This window comes from Berghia stephanieae, chromosome 7, assembly GCF_034508935.2.
Source record: "Berghia stephanieae isolate SIO BIC M18660-M18661 chromosome 7, UCSD_Bste_1.3, whole genome shotgun sequence".
NCBI classification, from domain to species: domain Eukaryota; kingdom Metazoa; phylum Mollusca; class Gastropoda; order Nudibranchia; family Aeolidiidae; genus Berghia; species Berghia stephanieae.
In genome coordinates this window covers 27,729,363-27,754,362 of record NC_088366.1, presented here as the reverse complement: position 1 = coordinate 27,754,362, position 25,000 = coordinate 27,729,363, and the positions used below count along the sequence as shown (strand labels likewise).

General features: G+C 36.5%; 1 protein-coding gene across 1 annotated transcript in view; it reads left to right on the top strand.

Moving 5' to 3' along the window:
* LOC144976980 (uncharacterized) overlaps window positions 1-25,000 on the top strand; it is a 57,994-nt gene that overhangs the window by 22,588 nt on the left and 10,406 nt on the right. Inside the window, exon 3 of the mRNA XM_078921637.1 lies at window positions 19,981-22,014. Coding sequence (XP_078777763.1) covers window positions 20,008-22,014 — 2,007 coding nt within the window. The 5' untranslated portion in view covers window positions 19,981-20,007. The remainder of the gene's footprint in view (window positions 1-19,980; window positions 22,015-25,000) is intronic.

Genomic DNA, 25,000 nt, shown 5'->3' with positions numbered 1-25,000 from the left:
GCTCAAAGCGCTTTACAAGGGGTATCTGGCCCACAGCAACACTAAACATGTAGGAAGGGCATGACGCCTGTTAGGCGATATTACAATTTTTTTCAGACAAAGTCAACGCTGTTAACGGCCAGGTACTCATTTTACACATGAGTACGGTGAGAGAATATGAGTAAAGAGCCTTTTCCAAGGACTCAACTATGCGTCGAGCGAGGCTCGAACCCAGGACCTTCCAATCCGAAAGCAAGTGTCATACCACTAGACCACATAGCCGCACAAGACCACATAACCGCACGATGATGGTCATTTTAATCAATCGATTTTTGAAGGACGACTTTTCTGGCCAAAATTCTATTTACGTTTTGTTGTTTTTTTTTTCTTTTCAAAGTACGGCAGAATAATCCCTATACTTAACATAGAATAACGATATGTGACCCACTGTCTCAAAACGGTATTATGTCGGGACTGAACCAGATGCAGAACAGTTAAAATGATCAGAGATTTGAAGGTTTTTTATACTTTAAAGAAATAGATTTATTCTTTTCAGTAGAATATATTATTGTTTTTTTTTTTTTTTTTTTTTTTTAATCGAAGTTTTATAATTTTGACTATAAATTCGTCTTATTCTCAGCAATTTAGTCACCCCCGAAAAATAAATACAGTTTCCAGACAATAAGTCACATTATATAATCCTCCTCCCGAAACCAGTAATACATTGGGACAATTCAGATGATAAATATAGCATTTATATCCAGAAATGAATGTGAGACGTGTGCCAACATGTTTTGTTTTTTTTCAATATTAAAACGAGAGAATAAGAATTTTAAAGCAGCTAAAAAGTGAAATGCTTTAACTTCCCGTTCGTTTTCTGATTCATTCACTGTGACGAAATACCGATTTCATGTGGTTGGTAACATGTTTTCATCAGAAAGATCGTACTTGATGCTACGAGAGAAAATTGAAGATTTATTTCAAAATCATTTATTTGATAATTATAAAATCATAAAAATGCGAGTAAGCCGTTCGAACTGTTTGTATAGATAATCTTATAAGATTATATAATTTTCCTAAGATCATAAACAAACACAATCCTATTAGTTTTCCGATCCTCTCTATCCTCTCCTCTCTCATCCCTCCTCTTCCCTCATATTTCCTCTCCTCTCTCTTCATTTCTCTCCTCCTCTTCTTCTTTCTCCTCCTCCTCCTATTTCTCTTCTCCTCTCCTCCTCGTTCCTCCTCCTCATCATCTCCTCCTTCCTCTTTCTCTTCTTCCTTCCTCCTTCTCTCTCTTCTTCTCTTCTTCTTCTTCTCTTCTTCTTCTTTTCTTCTTCTCTCTTCTTCTTCTTCTTCTTCTTCTTCTTCTTCTTCTCTTCTTTCTCTTCTTCTCTTCTTCTTCCTCCTCTCTCTTCTTCTTCTTTCTTCTTCTTCTTCTTCTTCTTCTTCTTCTTCTTCTTCTTCTTCTTCCAATCCAATTTATTTCTCTCATAGCTGTAGCAAAGAAGGTAATCTGGCTGTAGTGTTGATGGGTAAACGTGGGGTCAAATGAGTACTTTGCCGTTTATTAACAGAGTTGTTTCTGTCAGAAAAAATATGTAATAACGGAGTCCTGTTTCGTTCTAAATATTACGTATTGCTGTTGACCAGAGACCCCTTGTAAAGCGGTATGAGCACGTTTAGTGGATATTGCGCGATATTGCGCAATTTTAAACGTGCCACTGAATTCATTCCATTAACGAATCAGTTTATATTTCTTCAGTGCATCTAAAAGATGTAATTTCTTAGCTACAGGAAATAACCAAATAAATAATTTATTGTTAGATTTTCCAATTTTTGTTTGACATTTTATAGAACACTCTAAAGCGAAGTTATTTTTGTAAATGACTTACTTGTTGATTTTTGGTACGTTCTTGGATATCAAGTCGACATGGTGTCAAACGTAGAAGACTATCATCTATTTTTCCACCCCCCCCCCATTAGAAAACCCTATTATTTCTTAATAAAAATGTAATCGTTAAATAATGCTTCGAACCCGTTAAATAAAGAATTTATTCAACTATTGCAGAATATTTTCACTCATTTAATTGAATTAAATACTGGTTGAAAATAAAGAATTTATTCAACTATTGCAGAATATTTTCACTCATTTTATTGGATCAAATACTGCTGATTGGCTATCTAAAATAATCTTTTGGTGCGTATGAATACATATAGTTGTTTTTTTTTTTGGGGTGAGTTGTTTGCTGCGATAAAAATAACTCATTTAATAAATCCTAACCCGTGAAAAAATGTTATATTCTACGTCGGGCAGTTGAGTCTATTAAATGTTACAGTGAATGACATTATCTGTCGGATGATGAGAAGGTTTGAACTGAGATATTGCGAAGTCGAGTTAGAAGGTCAATTTTTATCAAAATTGAGTTCTTGTCATAAATGATTAAATCAACCCTTTTTGTACATCTTCGGGAAATATAAAAGCTTAATTTCGCTTCTAAATATTTTTAATAGCTAGTCAAGTTAAAGAAGTATAAAATTTGAGAAAAGTTGCTGGATACCTTTCCCATATATATGACCATAACTTCATAAAAAATTTCCCGATTTGATTCAAATAAAGACTAAAATTAAAAAAAGAAATTTGCAAATCCAAAATGTTCACATCCCGACTGATTATGTCATGCACTGACACGAATGATAACGAAATCTTTGCATTAGACTAGAATCTTATCCAAGAGATACCTAGCACTAGCCAGTGCTATTTTAAAGTTATGAAACCCCTGATAAACTTCGTCATCATGGGCCGGGTACCATGTGAATTCAAATTAGCAGTGGTATTAATTTTTAGATACAGCTATTCTTTTCATGGAAGAGAAATATAACGTATTGATAACTTCCGTTTTTTAAATTGCGCTTCAACCGGGTTACCGTCAAAATATTCTTATTTCTATGGCCAAATTATAAACATTGTCAAAGAAAAACTTCAGACCTTGAATATTATTATCTGTGTAGTGTAGATAGTAATAATTCAAAGGGATTTATGGAAGGCTTTAGCACTGTTACCATGGCAACATAGTTGATATATCCCACGTTACATGAAACGGATGCTGTTTATCAGTAATTCTATCTCTTGGTCACTAAGGATGATGGACGAGGGTCAAGAGGGCTGTCGGCAATGATAATAAATAATCATTCTAATGAATTCTTTTCATTAGAAATCGTCTCCTTGTGTTGTCGTCCTCGTCGTTATCCTCTTCGTCGTCGTCGTCGTCGTCGTCGTGGTGGTTGTTTTATTGTAATCGTTGAATACCATGTCACTGTCTTAGGTACTCATTCGTTCTTTGCTGGCAAGAAATACACAAATAATAAAACTTCATTTATTCATCCACGAGTATTTGTCTTAGACATTGATACAATTTAAGACTGGAAAAATACTGGCGTCTGCTGTAGCACATCGGCGCAAAATGTGCTGGGTGAGGTGACAAAGAACAAAAAAAAAAAAAACAAAAAAAAAAAAAACAAACAAAACAAAACAAAACAAAACAACACTTCCAAAAAAAAAACAAAAACAAAAAACACAATAAACAACGCAAAACTAAAAGAAAAACAAAAACATTAAACAAAACAAATAACAAAAAAACAACAACAAAAAAACTCCCCAAAAAACAAACAAAACAAAACAAAACAAGCACAACAAAAACTAATAAACAATCGAACAAAAACCAACGCCTAATCCAACCTCTAAAAAGCCTACGCCTTCTACTCGTATAATCGATATCAGAATATGTTTCTTGACCTGATATTATAGTATATAATCTACATGTTATTATCGACTTCCACACATGGAGAAAGGATGTGACCAGAGGGTCAGTTCTATCCACGTCCTTATCGCATCAGTAGAAGGTCAGGCCCAAGATCCACAGCAAATACTGTGCTTATAACACGTTGTTTTTTTCTTCATTTTGGCAAGAAAATCTACTTTTAATTCAAATATCCATTGATTAAAATGACCCCAATCGTGCTCAAAAGTCCAAAGTTGAGATATTTTCTGAAGTACCAGTTTTAAGACTTACTGATAAGTTGAGAGTAAATTAAATCGATTGATATTTGAAGTAGAAGTTTTCTGGCCAAAATTAAAAAAAAATTGGTGTTTTCTTAGAGCACGACCATGAGGTCAATAAAGGGGGATGAGGGACATGTCCCATTAGAACCATAATCTGACATGGCAGATATTGAACAGATCGGGTTCTGGATACTTCTTTTTTTAGTATTCTGATTATGACTGCTGTTGTTTTCTCTTTCTTTGTTATTTCTCAGTACAAAACATTTATAAGGTGTTTGCAATGGCCATTGACAGAGTGCTTTTCAAACTGTTTTTAATACTGACTCCAGAAATACATTTATGTCTTTTTGTCGTATTCTGGTGTTATGTCTCGACGATCTGTTTTTGAAAAGTGAACTTAAGAGTTTAAATGATTTGAAGTTTTTTTTCGGTCGTTTATAGTAAAATGGTGATAAATATATTTTTTTTCAGGGTGAAAAACTAAATTTAGACAAAATTATCTGGTAGGTACACCGTATTGTTAAAATTCGGAATGGCATTAAATTTGAAACCAACCACCCTCTCCCCCCCCCCAAAAAAAAAGACAAAAAAAAACAAAAAAAAACAAACAAAAAAACAAAAACAACATAAAACAAAATAAAAACACACAAAACACCCCCAACCCCCCCCCCCAAAAAAAAAAACAAAAAAAAAAAAAAAACACAAACCAAACCAAAATAAAACAATACATCAACAAAAAAAATACAAACAAACCAAAAAAAAAACAACTCAAAAGAACAAAACAATCCAAAAAAAAAAACAACAAAAAAGCAAAACAAAAACAAACCACAAAACAAACCACAAAACAAACCAACAAACAACTGAATATTTCACCAATTTAAGAAATTGATCAACAAAGAATTGAATACAAAAAGGTACGAATATAATTAATGTTTGTCATAATCAAAAAAAAACAAATGTGATTTATTAAGACTATTTCAATATCATGTCATGTATAAGTCATTGGAAGAATAAATTATTCCAATTAACCCTTTATAAGATAAGATAAGTAAACTCTACGATTATCCTTCTTCAAAATAAAGCATCTAATTCTTACCTAATTTTCCTATTTTTTTGGTGATACACCATTCTCCAGCATCTGCAGTTTATACAGAGAAAACGCCTATTTGAAATTGTGGGTCACATTTATTAACCCATCTCAACAGTAGAGAATCACAGATAGATAGATAGATAGATAGATAGATAGATAGCTAGCTAGCTAGCTAGCTAGATAGATAGATAGATAGATAGATAGATAGATAGATAGATAAATAGATAGATAGAAAGATAGATAGAGGGATATATATATATATATATATATATATATATATATATATATATATATATATATATTGGATCGTGTTTGATACAAATATGGTACGAAAAGTGCTCGACATGTAGTAATGGAGGGAATTATTATTTTTAAAAAAATATATTTACCACAATGTTTGAGACAGTCTACATTAATGTTTCAGGCTTAATTTGCCATCGTCAGGACTGAGTTGTTTTGTTGACTGTTGTTGTTTCTTGAAGTGGTTCCGGTTTAAAGTTGATTAACAAGAACTTCCTTCGATGTGGACACGTTCCGTACATCTCACTTTTCGTGTTGAGTGTGGCTTCATGAGGGTGTTTGATTATAGTATATTTCTCTTCCAGGCATAAGCTACATTGTTTTGATGTTGGTGTGTATCCTGTTGCTTTAGATAAAATTTTCCATGAAATGTTGTGGTCTAGTTTGTTGTCTTTTAATTTCCAAATATGTTCGCTGAGTTTTGTGGATGTTTTTTTGTTAGTGTTTCTAAATGTTGAGGTGTGGAGGTTGTATCTTGTTTTGAAATTATTTTCTGTTAGTCCTACATATTTTTCTTGTTTGTTTGTTTTAGTTTCTGTGACTGTGGCTTGGTAAATTAAACTTGATTCTAAGCATTGTTTGTTTAGCGGGCAATGTTCTTTATTTCTGCAGTTGCATTTTCTGGTGGGTGGGTTTTGCTCTTGTCGGTGGTTTATTAATATTTTTTTGTTGTGGCTTGAAATTATTTGTTCTATGTTGCGCATACACGAGTAGCTTATTTTTATGGTATTCCTGTTGATAATTTTATGTAGCTTGTGGTTTTTTGGAAAGTGTGTATCAATTAATTTCAGGAACTGCTGTCCTATGTTTGTGCTGACGTTTTTGTCGAGTTAAGTCATTGGGAAAATCTCTCTATTTGCATTCTCTCATCCTACTCAGGTGTAAAATGAGTACATGACTGGCAAAAGCGTTGCCATCGTCGAAACAAAATATGTAATATTGTCTTATAGGCGTCAGGTCTCGTTTTACATGTGAAGTGTTGCTGTTGGCGTGTAACGCCTTGTAAAGCGCTTTGAGCATATTTATTAGACATTGCTCTATATAAAGTTGAAGTTTTCAAAAAGTCTTCCCTGTTTTTCCTAGGACGACCTTGTTAAAACATTTATCTTGTGTGTTTGTGGGGTTGTGGAGGGGGGGGGGGTGTGTTTTTGTAGCAAGTATATGCCATAATATGTAAAAAACCCAATAAAATAATAGTTGGTCAGAAAACTCGTCCTTCAAATATTGATCAATTAAAATTACCTTCATAAGAAGCTAAAGCTTTTATATAGAGCAATATTCACTAAAATGTGCTCAAAGCGTTTTACTTTCATCTTGTAAAAAACTCAATCCTGAGACTCCAAGTTTTGATATATTTTTTAGAAAAGATGAGGGAAATTTTAATCGATCTAATCAATGTGTGAAGGACAAGTTTCGCCCAACACGCGACTGGTGCTGTATGAAATGGAAATAATATGGTTCCATAATATGGCTTGCTGGAGGAATAAATGAAACATTGGGAAGGGTATGATGCATGCCAAATCCATCCTAGGAGATGCGCTATGCATGTAATCAATGTTCATATTTGCCTAAGCAGTTGGCCTATCTAGAGAACCAAACTTGTCCATCAACCATATTCTATGCCTGACATCTAGTGACCATCAACGATCTGAATGAGACTTGTGTATTGGATTGCATTACGTCCTGGAGCCACTGCCGAGTATTGATGCGGTGTTAATACAATGGCATCAATTATTAATAGATATAGGATGGTCAATTGAATGGAATGTGTGTCTACAATGACGTCTACCTATTCAGTTCAATAGAAAAATTGAAGATGCCTGCATTGAGCTCTTTTTCATCGGTTTTAGGTTACACATAGTTTTGTGTGTTGGTCCGTTATACTTCCGGATGGCAACGCTGTGAGCTTCTTAGCAAAGCGCACACTATCTAAATCTGACCTCGGTAATAAAATGATAAAAAAGGACTTGTACCGGGGAAACAAGTCGTTCACAAGACGGGTCGTCTCATACCACAAAACTACAAAGCGGCATAGAGTATAAAATATCTCCAAATGTCTTCCGAGTTCTGATTTCTCTAACCCATATTATTATGGATTACTTAAAAAATCTTTCAAACTCAAAAGCTTCCCCTTCTTACCGGAAATGACTAAAGAGAGTAAAAGACAGCGAGAAGTCGCCATCGATGTAGCTTCAATTATCAGCCCATCTAACGCCACGCCAAGGTAGTAATAATAATATTATAAGGGTTATTTTTAAGCCCCCCATAAACGCCGACATCCGCTGATAGCGGGACGGATGACCTATCGCTGTGACCCGATCCCTGCGTTTATCGCAGATGATTTTTGCCCACATACGGGGAGATATTTTTTTGAGGCGATCGGCGATCGGGGGCGTGGCAGTATAAAAAAGTGGACATTTTTTTTCGGAGTTTCGCTGTTTTCACGTCGGATTCGTGATCAGCGTCAAATTTACAATATGTTTGATACTAAGAACTGTGTGTTTACTCCAAAAATTGGTGAAATTAGAAATAAATTTTAATTAATAGTGAGGCTACGATCCCAGTTACTGTCTGTTATTCTATCTTTCGTCTTGCGCACAATAGTGATTACTTCTCACTAAATTATATCAATTAGACTGTTGAAGGAACGAAATTGACATTATTCCACTCTTTGTTATTGTATTAAGGCAGTCATTTTGGTAATTAGTTCTCACTAAATTATATCAATCAGACTTTTAACGTTCAAGGTTACTCGTAGTTTTGTGTGACGGTACGTTATTTCCGACTGGTGGATGTTGTGAGCATTTTACCTAAACTCATAGCATCAATAACCGTCCAAGATATTCGCATCATATGTAGCAATAGCTATAATAATCTAACATGTCGAAGAGAGAGAGAGAGAGAGAGAGAGAGAGAGAGAGAGAGAGAGAGAGAGGGGGGGGGGGGGGAGAGAAAGAAAGAGAAAGAGAGAAAAATTTACTTGCGCTATATATAAAGCTATATTCAATAAAGGTGCTCAAATCACTTTATAAGGGTCTTTGGCCAACATAAAAACATGTTAGACGAGACATGACTGTTAAGCGATATTGCAATTGTTTCCCGACAGAGACGATGCTGTAAACAGCGAGGTACTCATTTTAATAGTGAACAAGGTGAGAGAATGCGAGTAAAGAGCCTTTTCCAAGGACTCAATTATGCGCCACTCAGAGCGGGACTCGAATCCAGTACCGTCCGATCCAAAGGCGAGTGTCATTTCACAAGATCACATGCATAGCCGCACAAAAAAGTGATGAGAGAATAGATTCATATGTATTGAAGGAGGAGAGAGCGGATGGAGTGAGTAAAACTCTTGGATATTTATAAAAGGAACCAAATTGACGTCACTCATCTCATTGTTATTGTTTTTAGACACCCATTTTTATGATTAGTTCTCATTAAAATATATCAGACTATAACGTTCAGGTTCCATGTAGATCTTTGGGCTGGAGTGATATTTCTGGCTGGCGGACTTTGTGAGTATTTTAATTTAACACAGAGCATCAATAGAAGGAATGAATTTGACGTTAGTCAATCCGTTGTTATTGCTTTTAGACAGCATTTTATAATTAACTTATCACTAAGTTATATCAATCAGACAATGAACGTTCGCGTTTGCAGTTTTGTGTGTTAATATGTTATACCCCGATGGAGATGTCGTGAGTATTTTTCCAATACGCATAACATCCATACATTTACAATCCGATTTAAGTTTAAAAGCAACGTAGACCACGGAAATTTTTCCATTTTGTGGACAATAAAGATGTGTTATTTATCGTCATTATTATTATTATTATTATTATTATTATTATTATTATTATTATTATTATTATTATTTTTATTATTATTATTATTATTATTATTATTATTATTATTATTATTATTATTATTATTATTTATTTATTTATAAACAAATCGACAGTGTTCCCGTGGCAGGTTAAACGGGTACTCCTCGGGACTACTCGCATTCGCACCCCCCCCCCAACCACCACCGCCACCCCACACACGCACACAGCTCTTTTTTTTTTTTTAGGGGGGGGGGGGGGTTGGGGGGGGGGGCGCGTTGTTTGTAGATTATAATTCAGGGTTACAATGCCCACCCCTGTCATCACGTAGTCAAGGCTTTTTGGCATCTGCCAATCCCAAATGTCTGTGTCAAGGTCGACCGTCATGTCGCGACAACGGGTGAGGAGGAAAAAAAAAAAAAAAAGAACTGGCATATTATTATATCATTACATTGAAAATCATGAAAACTATTTTTTATTTTGTATGAACGAAACTTTTGCCATCTACCTCTTCCTGGCGCAACATTTATAAAAATATTATTTAAAAAAATAATAACACAGCATTTATTTGGCGCAATATCCACGTGCTCAAATCGCTTTACAAGGGGTCCCAAGGCAACAGCAATATTAAACTTGAAAGACAAGACATGACGCCTGTCAGGCGATGGGACATTTTTTTCCCAACAAAGACAACGAACGGTCATGTACTCATTTCACACCTGAGTACGGTGAGAGAATGTGAGTTAAGAGCATTTTTCAAGGACTCAACTCTGCACCACTCAGAGCGGGTCTCGAAACCTGAACCTTCCGATCCGAAAGCGAGAGTCATACCACTTGATCCATCACAAAACAGGGAGGGGCCCTGTTCTGTCGGCCAAATAGCCTCAATATTAAGTAAAATTTATTTCTAATTTCATCAATTTTGGAGTAAAAACATAGTTCTTGGTATCAAACCTATTGTAAATTCGACGCTGATCATGAATCTGACGTCAAAACAGCGAAAATCCGAAAAGAATTGTCCAATTATTTATACTGCCACGCCCCCGATCGCCGATCGCCTCGAAAAATATTAAGCAAAGCGGGCTTTGCGAGCGATGGACCGTACCTAGGTTTATCGGCCAGGTATTTGGCCACACACATTGCGTTTTCACCCCGGTTTGCCTGATCGTGGTTCGGACGCCTATCAAAACCGTGCGTGTATGGAGCCTTTAACGGATACATTTGTTCACTTCAATGTTATGCTTTAGCAAACGGTTTTACCTCAAAGCTAGGTAGGTGATGGTGATGGTGATGGTGGTGGTGGTGGTGTTGAAGATGATGATGATGATGATGATGACGACGATGATGATGATGATGATGATGATGATGATGATGATGATGATGATGATGATGATGATGACGATGGTATGTTTCATTTGGCTGGCATATGTTGTCAGTATTTTACCTAAACGCACGGCATCAATTTATTTCGACGGCTTGTGTCAAAATTGCGAGTAATGCTTAGAATCTGTGGGACTGATTGGTTCGGATGATAGGCATGCACTTGAGTACTTAAGAACAAATTATAAGATCTAGAGTTGCCGTCTCTGACAAAACACATTTCATTCATTTCAATACAACTTGTATTCAATCCTCGGCCCCTCGACTTGTCAAAGACCGAGCATCAAATCTAAGTCTTTAGAGTAAATATGAAAATTCTGCCGTTCTTTGGAAAAACCCATACTTCAGAAAATCTCGTCCTTCAATATCGATCGATTTAAATGACCCTCATGTGAAGTTCCAGGTTTGAGAGTTTTTGCCAAGATTAGGGTCATTTAAATCGATCGATATTATTTGAAGGACGAGTTTTCTGGCCAAACTTTAAAATATGTTTTTTTCCAGAGGACGAAGAATAGGTGTGTGTGTGTGTGTGTGTGTGTGTGTGTGTGTGTGTGTGTGTGTGTGTCCGGCAGTAAGAGTGTCTTGGCAAATTGGATTAAAAATTAGATAATCACCTTAAATTTGAATTTGATGAATAATGTATGTTTGATTTAAATTGATATCCTGTACCAAATAGCATACTAATGTATATCAGTTACTTATCACCAAAGGTCACACTATTGGTCAAGTTCAGCTTTTATTGGGTATTGTAAATTGTATTGAATTGCAAATTAGAATAAGCATACGTCGGTCTTGGTCATTGCCCATTTTCAGTGACGTCAGGTAGAACCAATACATGCTTTCATTTGGTGTTGAAGATACTCACATATTCTATGTATAGATAGTATGCAGATGACGTCACTCAGGCCTTTGTTATTGTTTTTGCCATCCGCGTTTGTGAGTTGTTATCACTAAACTGTATTAACTAGACTATAAAAGTTCATGGTTACACAGAGTTTGTGTGTTGGTCCGTTATACTTCCGGATGGCAATGTTGTGAACTCCTTGGCCAAGCGCATTCTATCTATATAATTTTTGATATTATGTTTATTTTTGTTTGCTTTTTTCCCCCGTTACATATTTGATTGAAGTGTTTTCAGAGGAGGATGTTTTGATGTGACATTTGACCCCACTCTCAAATTTGCTATACACATTAGTGGTATAATTAAAAGAGCAAATAAGTTGGTTGGAATTATAATGCGAAGTTTCCCTCATTTCGATTGTACTATGTTTTTAACGTCATTTAAGACTTTTGTGAAACCAGCTTTGGAGTATACGAATTGAATATGGAGTCCGATGTATAAAAGACAGTGCATGGTCATGGAGAAAGTCCAAAGGAGGGCCACGAATCTGTCGCTGAATTGTATTATCTGTCTTATAAGGAACGATTGGAATGGCTTTCACTTCCTTATTTAAAGTACAGACGACTAAGATGTGATCTTATTCAAATTTACAAGATCGTACACAGGATTGACAACTTGGATTACAAAGAGTTTTTCCAATATGTGGGTTTGAAGTCAACATGAGGTGGGGTCTTCAAAGACGGGTGTTCTACCTCAATACATGCCCACTCTTTTATAATTGTCAGAATCGCAGAACTTTGGACCTCTCTCCAACTCCCGTGAATGAACTGTGAGAATACGCGTCAACAGTCGTGTAGTCACTTCCTCCGTAATGACGCAGAGTAACTTAGTAACTGGCTCTAAACTATCGGAACAATGGCGGACGCCCTTATGAAGTACTTCTCCGACGAGCATAAAAGAGTATCAGAGGAGAAAAAACATTATAAATTTGCTCATGTTTTGAATTTTATACATTCTGACCATACGACATGTGAAAAAGTTCTAGCCAGCATGAAGAATAAAAAGTACCGATTTTCTTTGTTTAGACCCAAGCTGCTCGTTGCTATGTGACGTGACATCAGACTATTGAGTCCTATTGTCAACGTTTTTAAGAAGTGTTGATAAGGAATTAGATCAACTTAAATTTAAATTTGATGACTAATTTATGTTTATTTTATAAGTGATACCCTATATATCATACTAATGCATACCAGTCTTTTTATCACCGTGACAGAGCAAAAAATGCCACTCTTGGCCTAATTTAGCTCTTATTAGGTATTGTATTGTATTGTATTGCATTTAATCAATACCAGTTGTAGTCACCTTAAAATACGATGATTATTCTTCTCGATAAAACATATTATTTTGTTCCAACTTTCATAATTTTGATTATAAATTACCTGGATTATAATACCGGCTTGAGATGATAAGTCACGAATCTTTCGAGATTTTGGTTGATTTCTTTGTCTAGCTAGTTTGGGGGTGTGGTTGGGGTTGAGGTGGCCGGGGTGGGAGAGGGGGGGGGGGGGCACAATCTACAATCAAATTTTCCATTAGGACAAGAGAAATGGGAGAGGTAAATTGGCCAAAGTATCACATGAAAAGCTTGAACGCTTTTTACTGGTCTCCAGTGACTACTTATTGGTGTGCTGGTACGACAGCGTTCCAATTACAAACAACTTTTTGCCTTTTTTTACTTACTTTTACATCATGCGGCTTTTGTAGTTTCATGGAATGACACTCCGCTTGTGACCCGTAAATCACGGGTTTGAGTTCCGCCGTGAGCAGCTCAAAGTTGAGTCATTGGAAAAGGCTCATCATTCGAATTTTATCACCATACTCAGTTGTAAAGGATATCAATCAGACGATAAACGTTAAAGGTTACACATAGTTTTGAGTGTTGGTAAGTTACATCCGGATGGCGGATGTTATGAGCGTTTTGGCATCACGTATGTATATATTACTCACACACACACAAACACACACGTATATATATATGTTAGTTTGTGTGTGTGTGAATAATATATTTATGTACAGCGTGTATATGGGTGTGTGTGTGTGTGTGTGTGTGTGTGAAAGTGTGTGTGTGTGTGTGTGTAATTGGATGCGTGTGAGCTTTTGTTCGTATGTCCGAATCTGCAGTGTGTAATGTTTTTTTTTTACTGATGGTCAATGTGAAGCGCTTCGAAGCTTCGGCATAAGCGCTATATAAATGTACATTTATTATTATTATTATTATTATTATTATTATTATTATTATTATTATTAATATAAATCGTACAAATACACAAAAAGAAATCAGACTGAGAGAATTTAGTGAGAAAAAAAAAAAAACACCCAACAGAATTAAGAAAGGTGCAAAGCCCGTGCCAAATTTTATTTGTATTATACATAAACATTATGATGAGCGAGAGGATGTTTACCGACTTGACACGACACGACATAGATGCCCAAAGTCTGTTATCATAGTTCTATTGCCACTTCAGAAGTTTCGCGTCTCTATGTTTTTGTCTCGATCTAGACTATCTTTATGACTTACAACTCAGATGTTACTTGTCAGAGTGGCTCAGCGATAGGGTTTTTGCTTCGTACCCGAAAGGTACCGAGTTCGATCACCCGCCGCTGCGCCGTGTGACTTTGAGCAAGTCACCTCGCCCAAGCTCATTTTGCGGCGCTGCATTGCGGCTGACGCCTGGGTGATTCCAGTCTTCCCTTGGCCGAAGGCCACGACAGGACTGGGTGGCGAAGACTGTCTGTTGGAGCCCTGGTCTGTGGATGGAGCTGCCCTCTTGCCTCCTCTACGAAGGTTACGGTCATGAGAATGGGAAACATACACACATAATGATACACACACATACACACACACACACCCATAGAGAGAGAGAGATAGATAGATAGATAGATAGAGAGAGAGAGAGAGAGAGAGAGAGAGAGAGAGAGAGAGAGAGAGAGAGAGAGAGAGAGAGAGAGAGTGGTCCATCATCAGTCCACGGTGAATAATTGAATAATCTGATTTTGGATTTGCGGTTTTCCTCAAAATGTAATTACAAGTTGAGACGGAAGTGTCCCAAGGTGTCCATACAAAATATTGATGCTATGCGTTTAGGTAAAATAATCAAACATCCGCCAGCCGGATATAATTTAGCAACATACAAATTATTGTGTCATCTTAAATGTTCTTGTCTGATTGATGTAATTTAGTGAGAACTTATCATAAAAATGGCTGTCTAAAAACAATAACAGAGAGCTGAGTCACGTCAATTTAGTTTCCTCTGTAAGGAGTTCGTGATATTATATATCTGATATAAAATCTCCAGGGATCCCGATGTCTCAGTTGGTAGAGCACTCGCTTTACAGGCAAATGGATCGAGACGAACCTGGGTGAAGTTGAGATTTTTTTTCTGACCCACCCCCTTCTGTTCGCCCAGCAGCAATAGGTAAGATCTGTTAGATCTGGCGGAAGTTTTTTTGGTATAGACTACCGTCATTGGATGGTATCTACCAAATGGTAGCAAGCGATTGCTATTGTCTAATTCACACTCTATAAACCAGGACAAACCTAATAGCTGTGAAGGACTACGAGAGAGAGAGAAAGAAAGAAAGAGAGAGAGAGAGAGATAGAGAGAGATAGAGAGAAAGAAAGAAAAAAAGAAAGAGATAGAGAAATAGAGAGAGAGAAAGAAAGAAAGAAAGAAAGAGAGAGAGATAGAGAGATAGAGAGAGAGAGAGAAAGAAAGAAAGAAAGAAAGAAAGAGAGAGAGAGAGAGAGAGAGAGAGAGAGAGAGAGAGAGAGAGAGAGAAAATCTAGATTTTATATGTAATTATTACAAAAAGCCTTAAGGCCGCATGGACTTATCTTAGGGTTCTATAACGGCAAATTGACAATAAGAATTGCTTGGACTATATACCAATCTATTGGAAAGAACGCATGGTCACAGTTAACTCACCCGTCACAAACACAATGCCAGCTATACAAGTCTCACTGTGACTACTAAGCTATTAAAAGAAGCGGATTGTAAAAAGTATTGAATAAAAACAAAGAATATAACAGCTTTAAAAAAGAATAGAATATCAAACAAGGAACGTATCATCTTAAACCCGTCTTTAGCCTATAATAAGATACCCCCCCCCCCCCTCAACAAGTAAAAACGTTGTTTACATCACTTTGAATCCAGACGGACCGCAGAAAAAAAGTATTTATTGACACGTCTAGTCGAACTCGACATTGTTTACCAACTAAGTGTGCCAAATGCCTTTTTTTCTACCATCTTTCCGGGTTTAGAGTGATTTTTATAACGATTTAGTTGTTTTTTTATTGACTGAAGAAGGTTTCGGACCCCGAAACGGTCCGTGTTTTGTATTTTGTGTGTGTGAAGTTGTTAATTCATTTTTGTACATTACAAATTGTAGGATCAACAGTTTATTTGTGGGTTGAATACTCTATGGACTCTCACCCCTTCGGTATCAAACTAAACCGCATTTCTTAGTATCTTTTGTGGCTTTATCAAATATAATTATTTATATGAACATGTATACAGCGCGTTTCCACGTAAATACTAGTACCATGCTCATTGCGCTTCACATTATTTACTTTATTCATCTAGCAAACCATATGGAACCATATTTTTATATTTCATACAGTACCTGCCGCCTGTTAGCGAACTTTAAAAAATACTACCGTAATAATCTTACAGAATCCATCAGTGCTTATTAGCAAGGTACTCATTCACAGCTGTTATCCTGTAAATATTATTCAGACTTAACTCCGCTTGGAGATATAGAGTACTCATTCATAATATTCAAATTCCCAGAAGCCGGTTGACTATTTAGACAACTGTTTTTCTTTATTCTCTTTCAACTTTTCATATTTGAATAGATGGGGAAATTAAGAACAATAAATCTAGACCTACCCCTTGGCAGTAAGCCTGAATATAAGATTGTATAATTGCCGTTATAGCATGAATTAAACATATAATGTTAAGTCCTCTGGGGTTAACCGTTTGCTTACATACGTCCGAGTAAGAATGCATAATATATATATATATATATATATATATATATATATATATATATATATATATATATATATATATCTTGTTATGTACTTGGCAAATTGGATTTTTGTAACACTAAGGCTTCGAAACCGCTGGACCAATAATTGCCATCAAATGTTGCATGGTGTTTACAATTGACATGAAGAAGGTTTGCGTGTATTATAAGATTGATTAGACATTGTGATGATTTTATAGAACAATTAAATTTGCTTCGTCAAATCCCATCGGAAATAGACGCCATTCTTTTTAGCACGTGGGTTGTGTGTCAACCTTCCGGTTATCGAGTATGACAGTGAGGTGGGGGTACTTGCATTGAATCGACACCGGTTAGTTGTTCCTCTACTTATTTTGAATGTAATCCATTTCTTTAAATGTATATGAACTTTTTAGGCGATATTACAATTTTTCTCAGATAGATAAAAAAAATATTCATTTTACACCTGAGTACGTTGAGGAATTGTGAATAAAGAGCCTTTTCCAAGGACTCGTATATGTACATCTCAGAACTGGAATCGAACCCTAGACCTTTTCGTCTGAAGGTGAGTGTCATACCACAAGACCACATTGCCTCACAAATTTAATGCAAGAGTGATATTTTCTCAGCTGTAAGGGAATGCAATTTTCAACATCTAAACCATACCTAAATAATACCAATTTGAGACAGGGTCACATACACACACTCACACATTCACCCAAAACACACACACACACACACACACACACGCATATATATATATATATATATATATATATATATATATATATATATTATATATATATGTACATTTATTGATACTCACCTCGTTTTTTTACACATTCTCCGACAACGTTGTTTCGTCCAGAATTCCTTGAGTCATCAGGGAGGTCGTTTATCCTGGAGTCATCGGGGAGGTCGTTTATCCTGGAGTCATCAGGGAGATCGTTGGAGAATGGGTAAAAACACGAGGTGAGAATAAATAAATAATTAATTCATACTAAGAAACTGTCGAGCACTCTACGTTTTTCCAGCTAACTCCCCACAATCACACACACACACACACACACACACACATATATATATATATATATATATATATATATATATATTATATATATATATATATTATATATATATATATATATATATATATATATATATATAAATCCGCTCAAATGACCAGACTTAACCGCGGTATTATTTCGGGCCGGTGGTTTAGATGGAGAAAACTTAAATTATAGTCAGAAATATGAGATTGTGCCAACATTTCTTTCATCATCATCATCATGATCATCGTCATTATCATCATCATCATCATCATCATCATCATCATCATCATCATCATCATCATCATCATCATCACCCCCACCATCACCACCACCACCACCACCAAATTATCATCATTATCATTGTCGTGAGTTCAATGAGATTCTCTCTCTCTCTCTCTCTCTCTCTCTCTCTCTCTCTCTCTCTCTCTCACTTATACACACAAACAAACACACACACAATGACCTCTATCTCTCTTTCTCTTACACACACATACACACACACACACACATACACATGAAACTGATAGAGCACACAAACATGCAAATAAAATAAAACACAAAGATATCTTTCAAACATCACATTTATTTGTTTTTAATTATACGAGAAATTTGAATAATTCAAACATCTCATGAAACAATACGAACTATATTCAAGACGTTTTATTTGACGCTTTGACGCACAGAAAATCGACACAGAACTACGTAAACACGGTGACCGGTACATTGTCATTGTCCCAAAGCCATGACTTCATTTTCCGTCAGTCCGTGACTTTAAAATCCTCTCATAATGAGGTCGGTAATGATTCCTGACAGGATACTTCCAATGATACCAAAGAACCTGTTTGAAATGAAAAAGAAATATCACAAAGGAAAGAATTTTAGTCAAATTTAACAAGTGGTTGGGCATCCCATTAGCTCAGTTGGTAGAGCACTCACTTCACACTTCACACACGAAGTGACCGAGCTCGATCCTAGGTGAAGTCGAGATCTTTTTCTACCCCCACCCACCTCCTGTTCACCCGACAGTGCTATTATCCGTTTCACGCTATAGAAACCGGGATAAACTCCAGCTTCATGGGCCACGAGGCCCTGAAGAGCCACTTACTTAAAAAAAAAGTCGTCAACAGCACAATTTGATGATGAAAAATTAGATAAATATGCTATTTAAGAGAACTTATACGGTTTCACCATGCTGAGTGTACTTCAAATAAATACTAACGAAAGAGTGAAAATGGAGAGGCTTCGTATGGGAACAAAACAGACAATGGACGATTCGGGTACAAACCCTTCGTCAGCACAACAATACTCAAATTAACGTGGAAAACAAATAAAATAAAGTGCAAAATAACTTGTGTCGTCTGTACTCAACGGTGGTTGGAGTATGAATGAAATAAATAACAATGTGCAATTGAATGTAAGCTTCAATTTAATTACAAAAAAACCCAGATCAAGTGAAGGTTTCGGGTTTCCCCTCTATCAACAAAACAGGATGAATGAAACACTACAGATGAATGAGTGTTTCATTCATCCTTTTTTATTGATAAAGGGGAAACCCGAAACATTCACTTGATCTGTTTTTGTAATTAAATTGAAGCTTACATTCAATTTAACATTGCTATTTATTTCTTCGAGCTTCGAGCAGCAACATTTACATTGAATGTGCTTCATAATGCTTTAATGCGGCTATGTGGTCTAGCGGTATGACACCCTCTTTCGGATCGGAAGGTCCTGGGTTTGGGCCCCGCTCGGCTCATAGTTGAGTCCTTTGTGTAAAATGAGTACCTGGCCGTTAACAGCGTTTTCTCTGTCTGAAAAAAAATGTATTATCGCCTAAGAGGCGTCGTGTCTCGTTCTACATGTTACGTGTTGCTGTTGGTCGGGAACCCCTGGTAACGCGGTTTGAGCAAGTTTAGTGGACATTGCGTTTTATAAATGTTCATTTTCTCTCTCTCCAATTCTCAGGGTGATAAATAAAGACCTAAAACTTCCCTTTAATCAACAAGAATTGACATCAAAGGAGGATCTTTAGATTTTCTTATTCATAGGAAAAGATCTATATGAAAAGTGCTAGAAAATGGACTGTGGTAATCAGGAGTTCTGAGGTTCGATCCCTAGTCAAGGCAGGCTGATTTTTATGGGAAAGACATTTTTTTCTTGTATTTTTATTTCTGCATGGCCTGTCAGACGGGTAGAAGGAAACAGGGATCTGACGAGAAAGGCTCTGCCTAAGTAAGTAAAGGCCGACACGTTGAAAATTTGTGTATCGTTTCAGTTTATGAGCCATTTTTTCCTCCTTATAATTTCATTATAAGTATTTTCTGTCTTGGTCTGAAAAATGATATCCAAAATTAATTCAATATCCTATTTCATTTGTTATATATTTTCAGGATTTGTTGACGTTGTCGTCTTGAGCAATGGCTGTCGAAAACTTCAACTTCGACGGTTTCAATCTCACCACCATGAGCTCTACCGTGAGCGACAACAACATCAATGTCGTCAGCAAAAACGATACCAACAACGGGTCAATTCAAAATGAAAAAGCAATCTTTCTATTCGGAGACGTTTATCTCATGGGCTACGTCCCCTCTTGGGTTCCTATTGTGTATATCATCTTCAATATCCTCATATTCGTCTTTGGAGTGTCTGGCAACCTCGTCATCATTATCATCTACCACAAAACTGTTCCCAAGATTCCTTGTGATTGGTTTATTCTTTTCATCGCATATATGGATCTCATCGTCTGCGCATGCCATCCCTGGCTCAATCTTCGAGTAGAACTTGAATGGTACATACTCTGGGATTTCCAAGGCGTCATCTGTGGAGTGGAAACACTTATCAATTTCTCAGCCATGTTAAGTTCTTGTTTTTTACTTGGCCTGATGGCTTTTGAAAGATATATCAAAGTGTGTCGACCGACAGTAGCTTCTTTAACTGGCGACACGGCAAAGCTTATATCTTATGGCGCCATTGCCCTATCGGTATTACTGTGTCTTTATCCTTCCTCTTTTCACGTCATGGCGTCAGAGTGTGCAATTTACAAGCATTTGGGTGGCATACCTAAAGTGTATATGCTGGGTATCTTTGGCATATTTTGTGCCTGTTTTATAACAGTTACAGTTTCATACGCGAATGTCATAAGAACGATTGAATTGAAAATTAAAGTTAAACAAAGACTATTGTCTCATAATGGACTTCACGATGAGAATAATGTGAAAGGTAAAAATAAAGATGATGACGAAGTATGTTGTAGAAGTAGTAAAAGTAATTTTAACTGTCTAAGCTATATTCATAAACTGTGTGACTGTGGTAGATCAGGTAACCAAAGAAAACAATCAAATATCAGAATAGAAATTGATGAAATTGAAAGTAGTAAATCAAAAGATAATAAGAAATGTGACGAAAAATATGAAAATAATCTCACGGATATGAATAGGCTTAGTCCGAAGCTAAATAACAAAACCAAGTTTCAGCATTCCGACCGAGCACAACTGCGTAACAAGGAAGACGAGCAAGACGGAACCATGGATGTCAAACAATTGGCTAATTTGCCATCAATAGAGGCTGATTCTCTTTCCGTTGTGGATGGACGAGAAGCCATAACACAATTGGATCATGATAACTCATCAGAACCTGTCGTATTGGCGGACAAAACTTCTGACATAATAACATTGGAATCTAATGGTGTTTCTGTAATAAGCGATAATACTCGGATCACGGATGATGATAAAGTTGTCGATAAAAGAAGAGAGAAGACAAGTTCGAAAAACGTAAACGATACTATGCATAATTTTAAAATAAACAGGCAGGGAGATTTAGTAAATATAGTTTCCAGATCGGAAGAAAACAATCTTCAAAATTTAAGCAACATAAATACAACAGAATCAAACTCTGTAAAAACAAATAAGGAAATTTCTGCTCACGCATGGGCACTTGATGAAGATCTTCACGCAGTTTCTTGCGGTAACATTGTACGTTCCAATTCTTCAAATGGTCAACATAACAGAGAAAATAGTATTTGGAAAAGAAACTTAAGCAGTTCAACAAGTCCAAATGATATCGAATGTCTTGGAGGAGGTGATAATTCAAACATCGAAACAGAAAACCTCATACAGGATACAAATCACACTGACGAGACATTCAAATCCAACGAAGCAAACCATAAGAATTCCAAACCAAAAGACTGGAGTGTTGAAAACGTGAAAGATGTCCCTGCAAAAACAAAAAAGGACCATCTGAAGCTCAAACTTCAGAGATCTGACGACTCGTATTTCGTGGATGATGACTTGTATAGTGACGTTCAACCCGTGTCTTTCTTTTTGCGTCGCGCAAAGGAAAAAGTGCACAACTTGCAGGATAAGCTTGTGAAGAAAAAATGCCACAGTTCTTGTCACCGAAGGACAAAGTGGGTGAAAGAAAGAAGGGTAAGTAATTGTGAGCTAGAATTGGTAATGCAATAGGCTTCAACAGTCATGGCGTCACTTTCCTCGTAACGACGCATGGTAACTTAGTAACTGGCTCTAAACTAAGGTAACAATGGCGGACGCCCTTATGAAATATTTTCGGATGAGCATATCCAGAGGGAAAAAGACATTATAAATCTGATCACAAGACATATGGAAAGTTCTAGCCAGCATGAAGAATAAAAAGTACCGATTTTCTTTGTTTAGAACCACGAAGGCCGCCGTTGCTGGGCGACGTGACATCAGACTATTGAATACAATTGGTAATGCAATTTGTTATATGTAGGGCACGGTGGTATGTCAGGGTAATCATTACACTAAATAAAAATTCAAGTTACAATGAAAACCATGAAAAAGAAATCCTTCAGAGCCATTCGGTTCATAGACCAGAGTCCACCCCTGTATCCAAAGCGTAGAACGGACAAAATAAATTGCTTGCTACCCTTTGGATAGGATGCTAATCTGTCGCAAAGTACTTTCCGCCAGATCTAACACACCCGGCTACTGAATCACTGCTGTCTCGACTGCACTTTGCGTATGAAGAGAGTGCTCTACCTACTGAGCCATCGGACTCCCTGAAAGCTTGTAGGCTTGGGATCATGTTTATGTTTTATTGAAGATAATTTGATAAAAAGTTATTAAATTGATAAAACTAGACATCTCCCAATTGTTGTATTTTAGCGCTAAAACGCCTTTTTTGACTTCTGGTTCACTCCGATATGATACTGTTGTTGGACGACAGGTCTTATCATTTACCCTCAATTTCAGCATCTGGACCCCAACCCTCGACATATTACCATTTTGTAACGAAAGGTCACATTTTATATGAGCCATACATATTTGTGATATAGATACAACGAAGATGTCGTCACTCAGGTCTTTGATATTGTTTTTTGCCATCCAAGTGTTTGACTAATTCTCACTAAACTGTATTAATCAGACTATAAACGTTCAAGGTTACACAGCGTTTTGTGTTTTAGTCCGTTATACTTCCGGATGGCAATGTTGTGAGCAAAATGCAATAATAAAGACTTGAGTGACGTCAACGTCGTTCTATCTATATAATAGACCAACAGATAGAACGGAGTTGACGCCACTTGGGTCTTTGTTATTGTTTTTTGCCATCCGCGTTTATGAGTAATTATCACTAAACTGTATTAACCAGACTATAAACGTTCAAGGTTACTCATAGTTGTGTGTGTTGGTCCGTTATACTTCCGGATGGCAATGTTGTGAGCTTCTTAACCAAGCGCATTGTATCTATAGATAGTTCGAAGATGACGTCACTCAGGTCTTTGTTATTGTTTTTTGCCATCCGCGTTTATGAGTAATGCTCACTGAACTGTATTAACCTGACTATAAACGTTCATGGATACACACCGTTTTGTGTGTTGGTCCTTATAACGGACACAAAGACCCGATACAACATAAAATGCCATAACTCCCAAGCCTACAAATTCTATTTTTAGCATCTAAAATCACCCCGAAAAAAGTTTTAAGGCGGTAGGTCACACCTACCATTCACATCAACCCGGTATTTTGTTTTGGTGAACTGTCTTGACAGTATGCGCTTGTGTCAGAAGCTCAAAACATTGCCATCCGGACCAACACACAAGACAATATGTAACCTTGAACGTTTATCGTCTGTTTAACCGTAGCCATCGTCCTGGCGGGTTCAAGTGTCAGGGTATAGATAGTTCGAAGATGACGTCAATCAGGTCTTTTATTATTGTTTTTTTGCCATCCGCGTTTATGAGAAATGCTCATTGAACTGTATTAACCTGACTATAAACGTTCATGGATACACACAGTTTTGTGTGTTGGTCTGTTATACTTCCGGATGGTAATGTTATGAGCTTCTTAGCCAAGCGCATACTATCTATAGGCAGATTTTTAGGATCGATGACGGGGCGTAAATGAACTAGAGTGGATGATCTTTATTGACGACATTCATTGATTTAGACTAAAAAAATAAGTTGCCATCACCCTGAAACTAGAGGATCAATTGCACAAGGCATGTGTCCAGTCATCCGTTAGAGTGGATTTACACTTCCATTGAGATTGAAACCAGTTTTTTTTACATCACGCTTTTGTTCTATATTCCGAAATTTAAATTCAAAATGAAAACAAACTAGATTTATCCACACATTTTGATTCTTGAATAATCTTGTTTTGAAGATTCCGTTCATTCTTTTCAATTGGAAAAATCAATTTAAATTATTTTCACATTTCAGACCTGAAATTCAATTACCAATATCCTATTCATCTCATGAAAGATTTTGGCAAACTGAGGGCTATTTTAAATCGATATATACATGAAGAACGAGTTTCTGGCCAACATAAAAAAAACAACACATACACAAAAAAAAAGAAAACAAACAAAAAACAAAACAAAAACAAAAAACAAACAAACCAAAAACAAAAAACAAAAACAAAAAAAACAAAAACAAACAAAAACAAAACAAAACAAACAAACAAAACCAACCCCCCCCCCCCCCCAAAAAAAAAAAAGAAAAAAAAAAAAAGAAACAAAAAAAAAAAAAAACAAAAAATATAAAATAAAAAAAACCCTTTCTTTTTTCCCCACCCCACCCCCGGCCCTTCCCAGAGAACGGTGGTATTCTAGCATTCTAGCACAGGCATGATATCAATGTTGTCATCACAGAGAAAATACAGCCTGGAACACTCGTAGTTTGCTTTGGATCGATAGGACCCGTCTAGAGAATTATATTTCTCTTCTGTAGCACGGCTCTTAATTTTTCCTTATTGAGTGATTTGGTGATGAGCTATAAACATGATATATTATATAGCCCAGGACACATCATGAATCGTCCAAGGATGGGCTTGGGAAACAATATAAAATGGGCAGATTGTTTACAGAGCTTATTCCCCCTCATATATATCTCTCCCACACTCTTTCTGTCCCTTCTCTCCATATCAAATACGC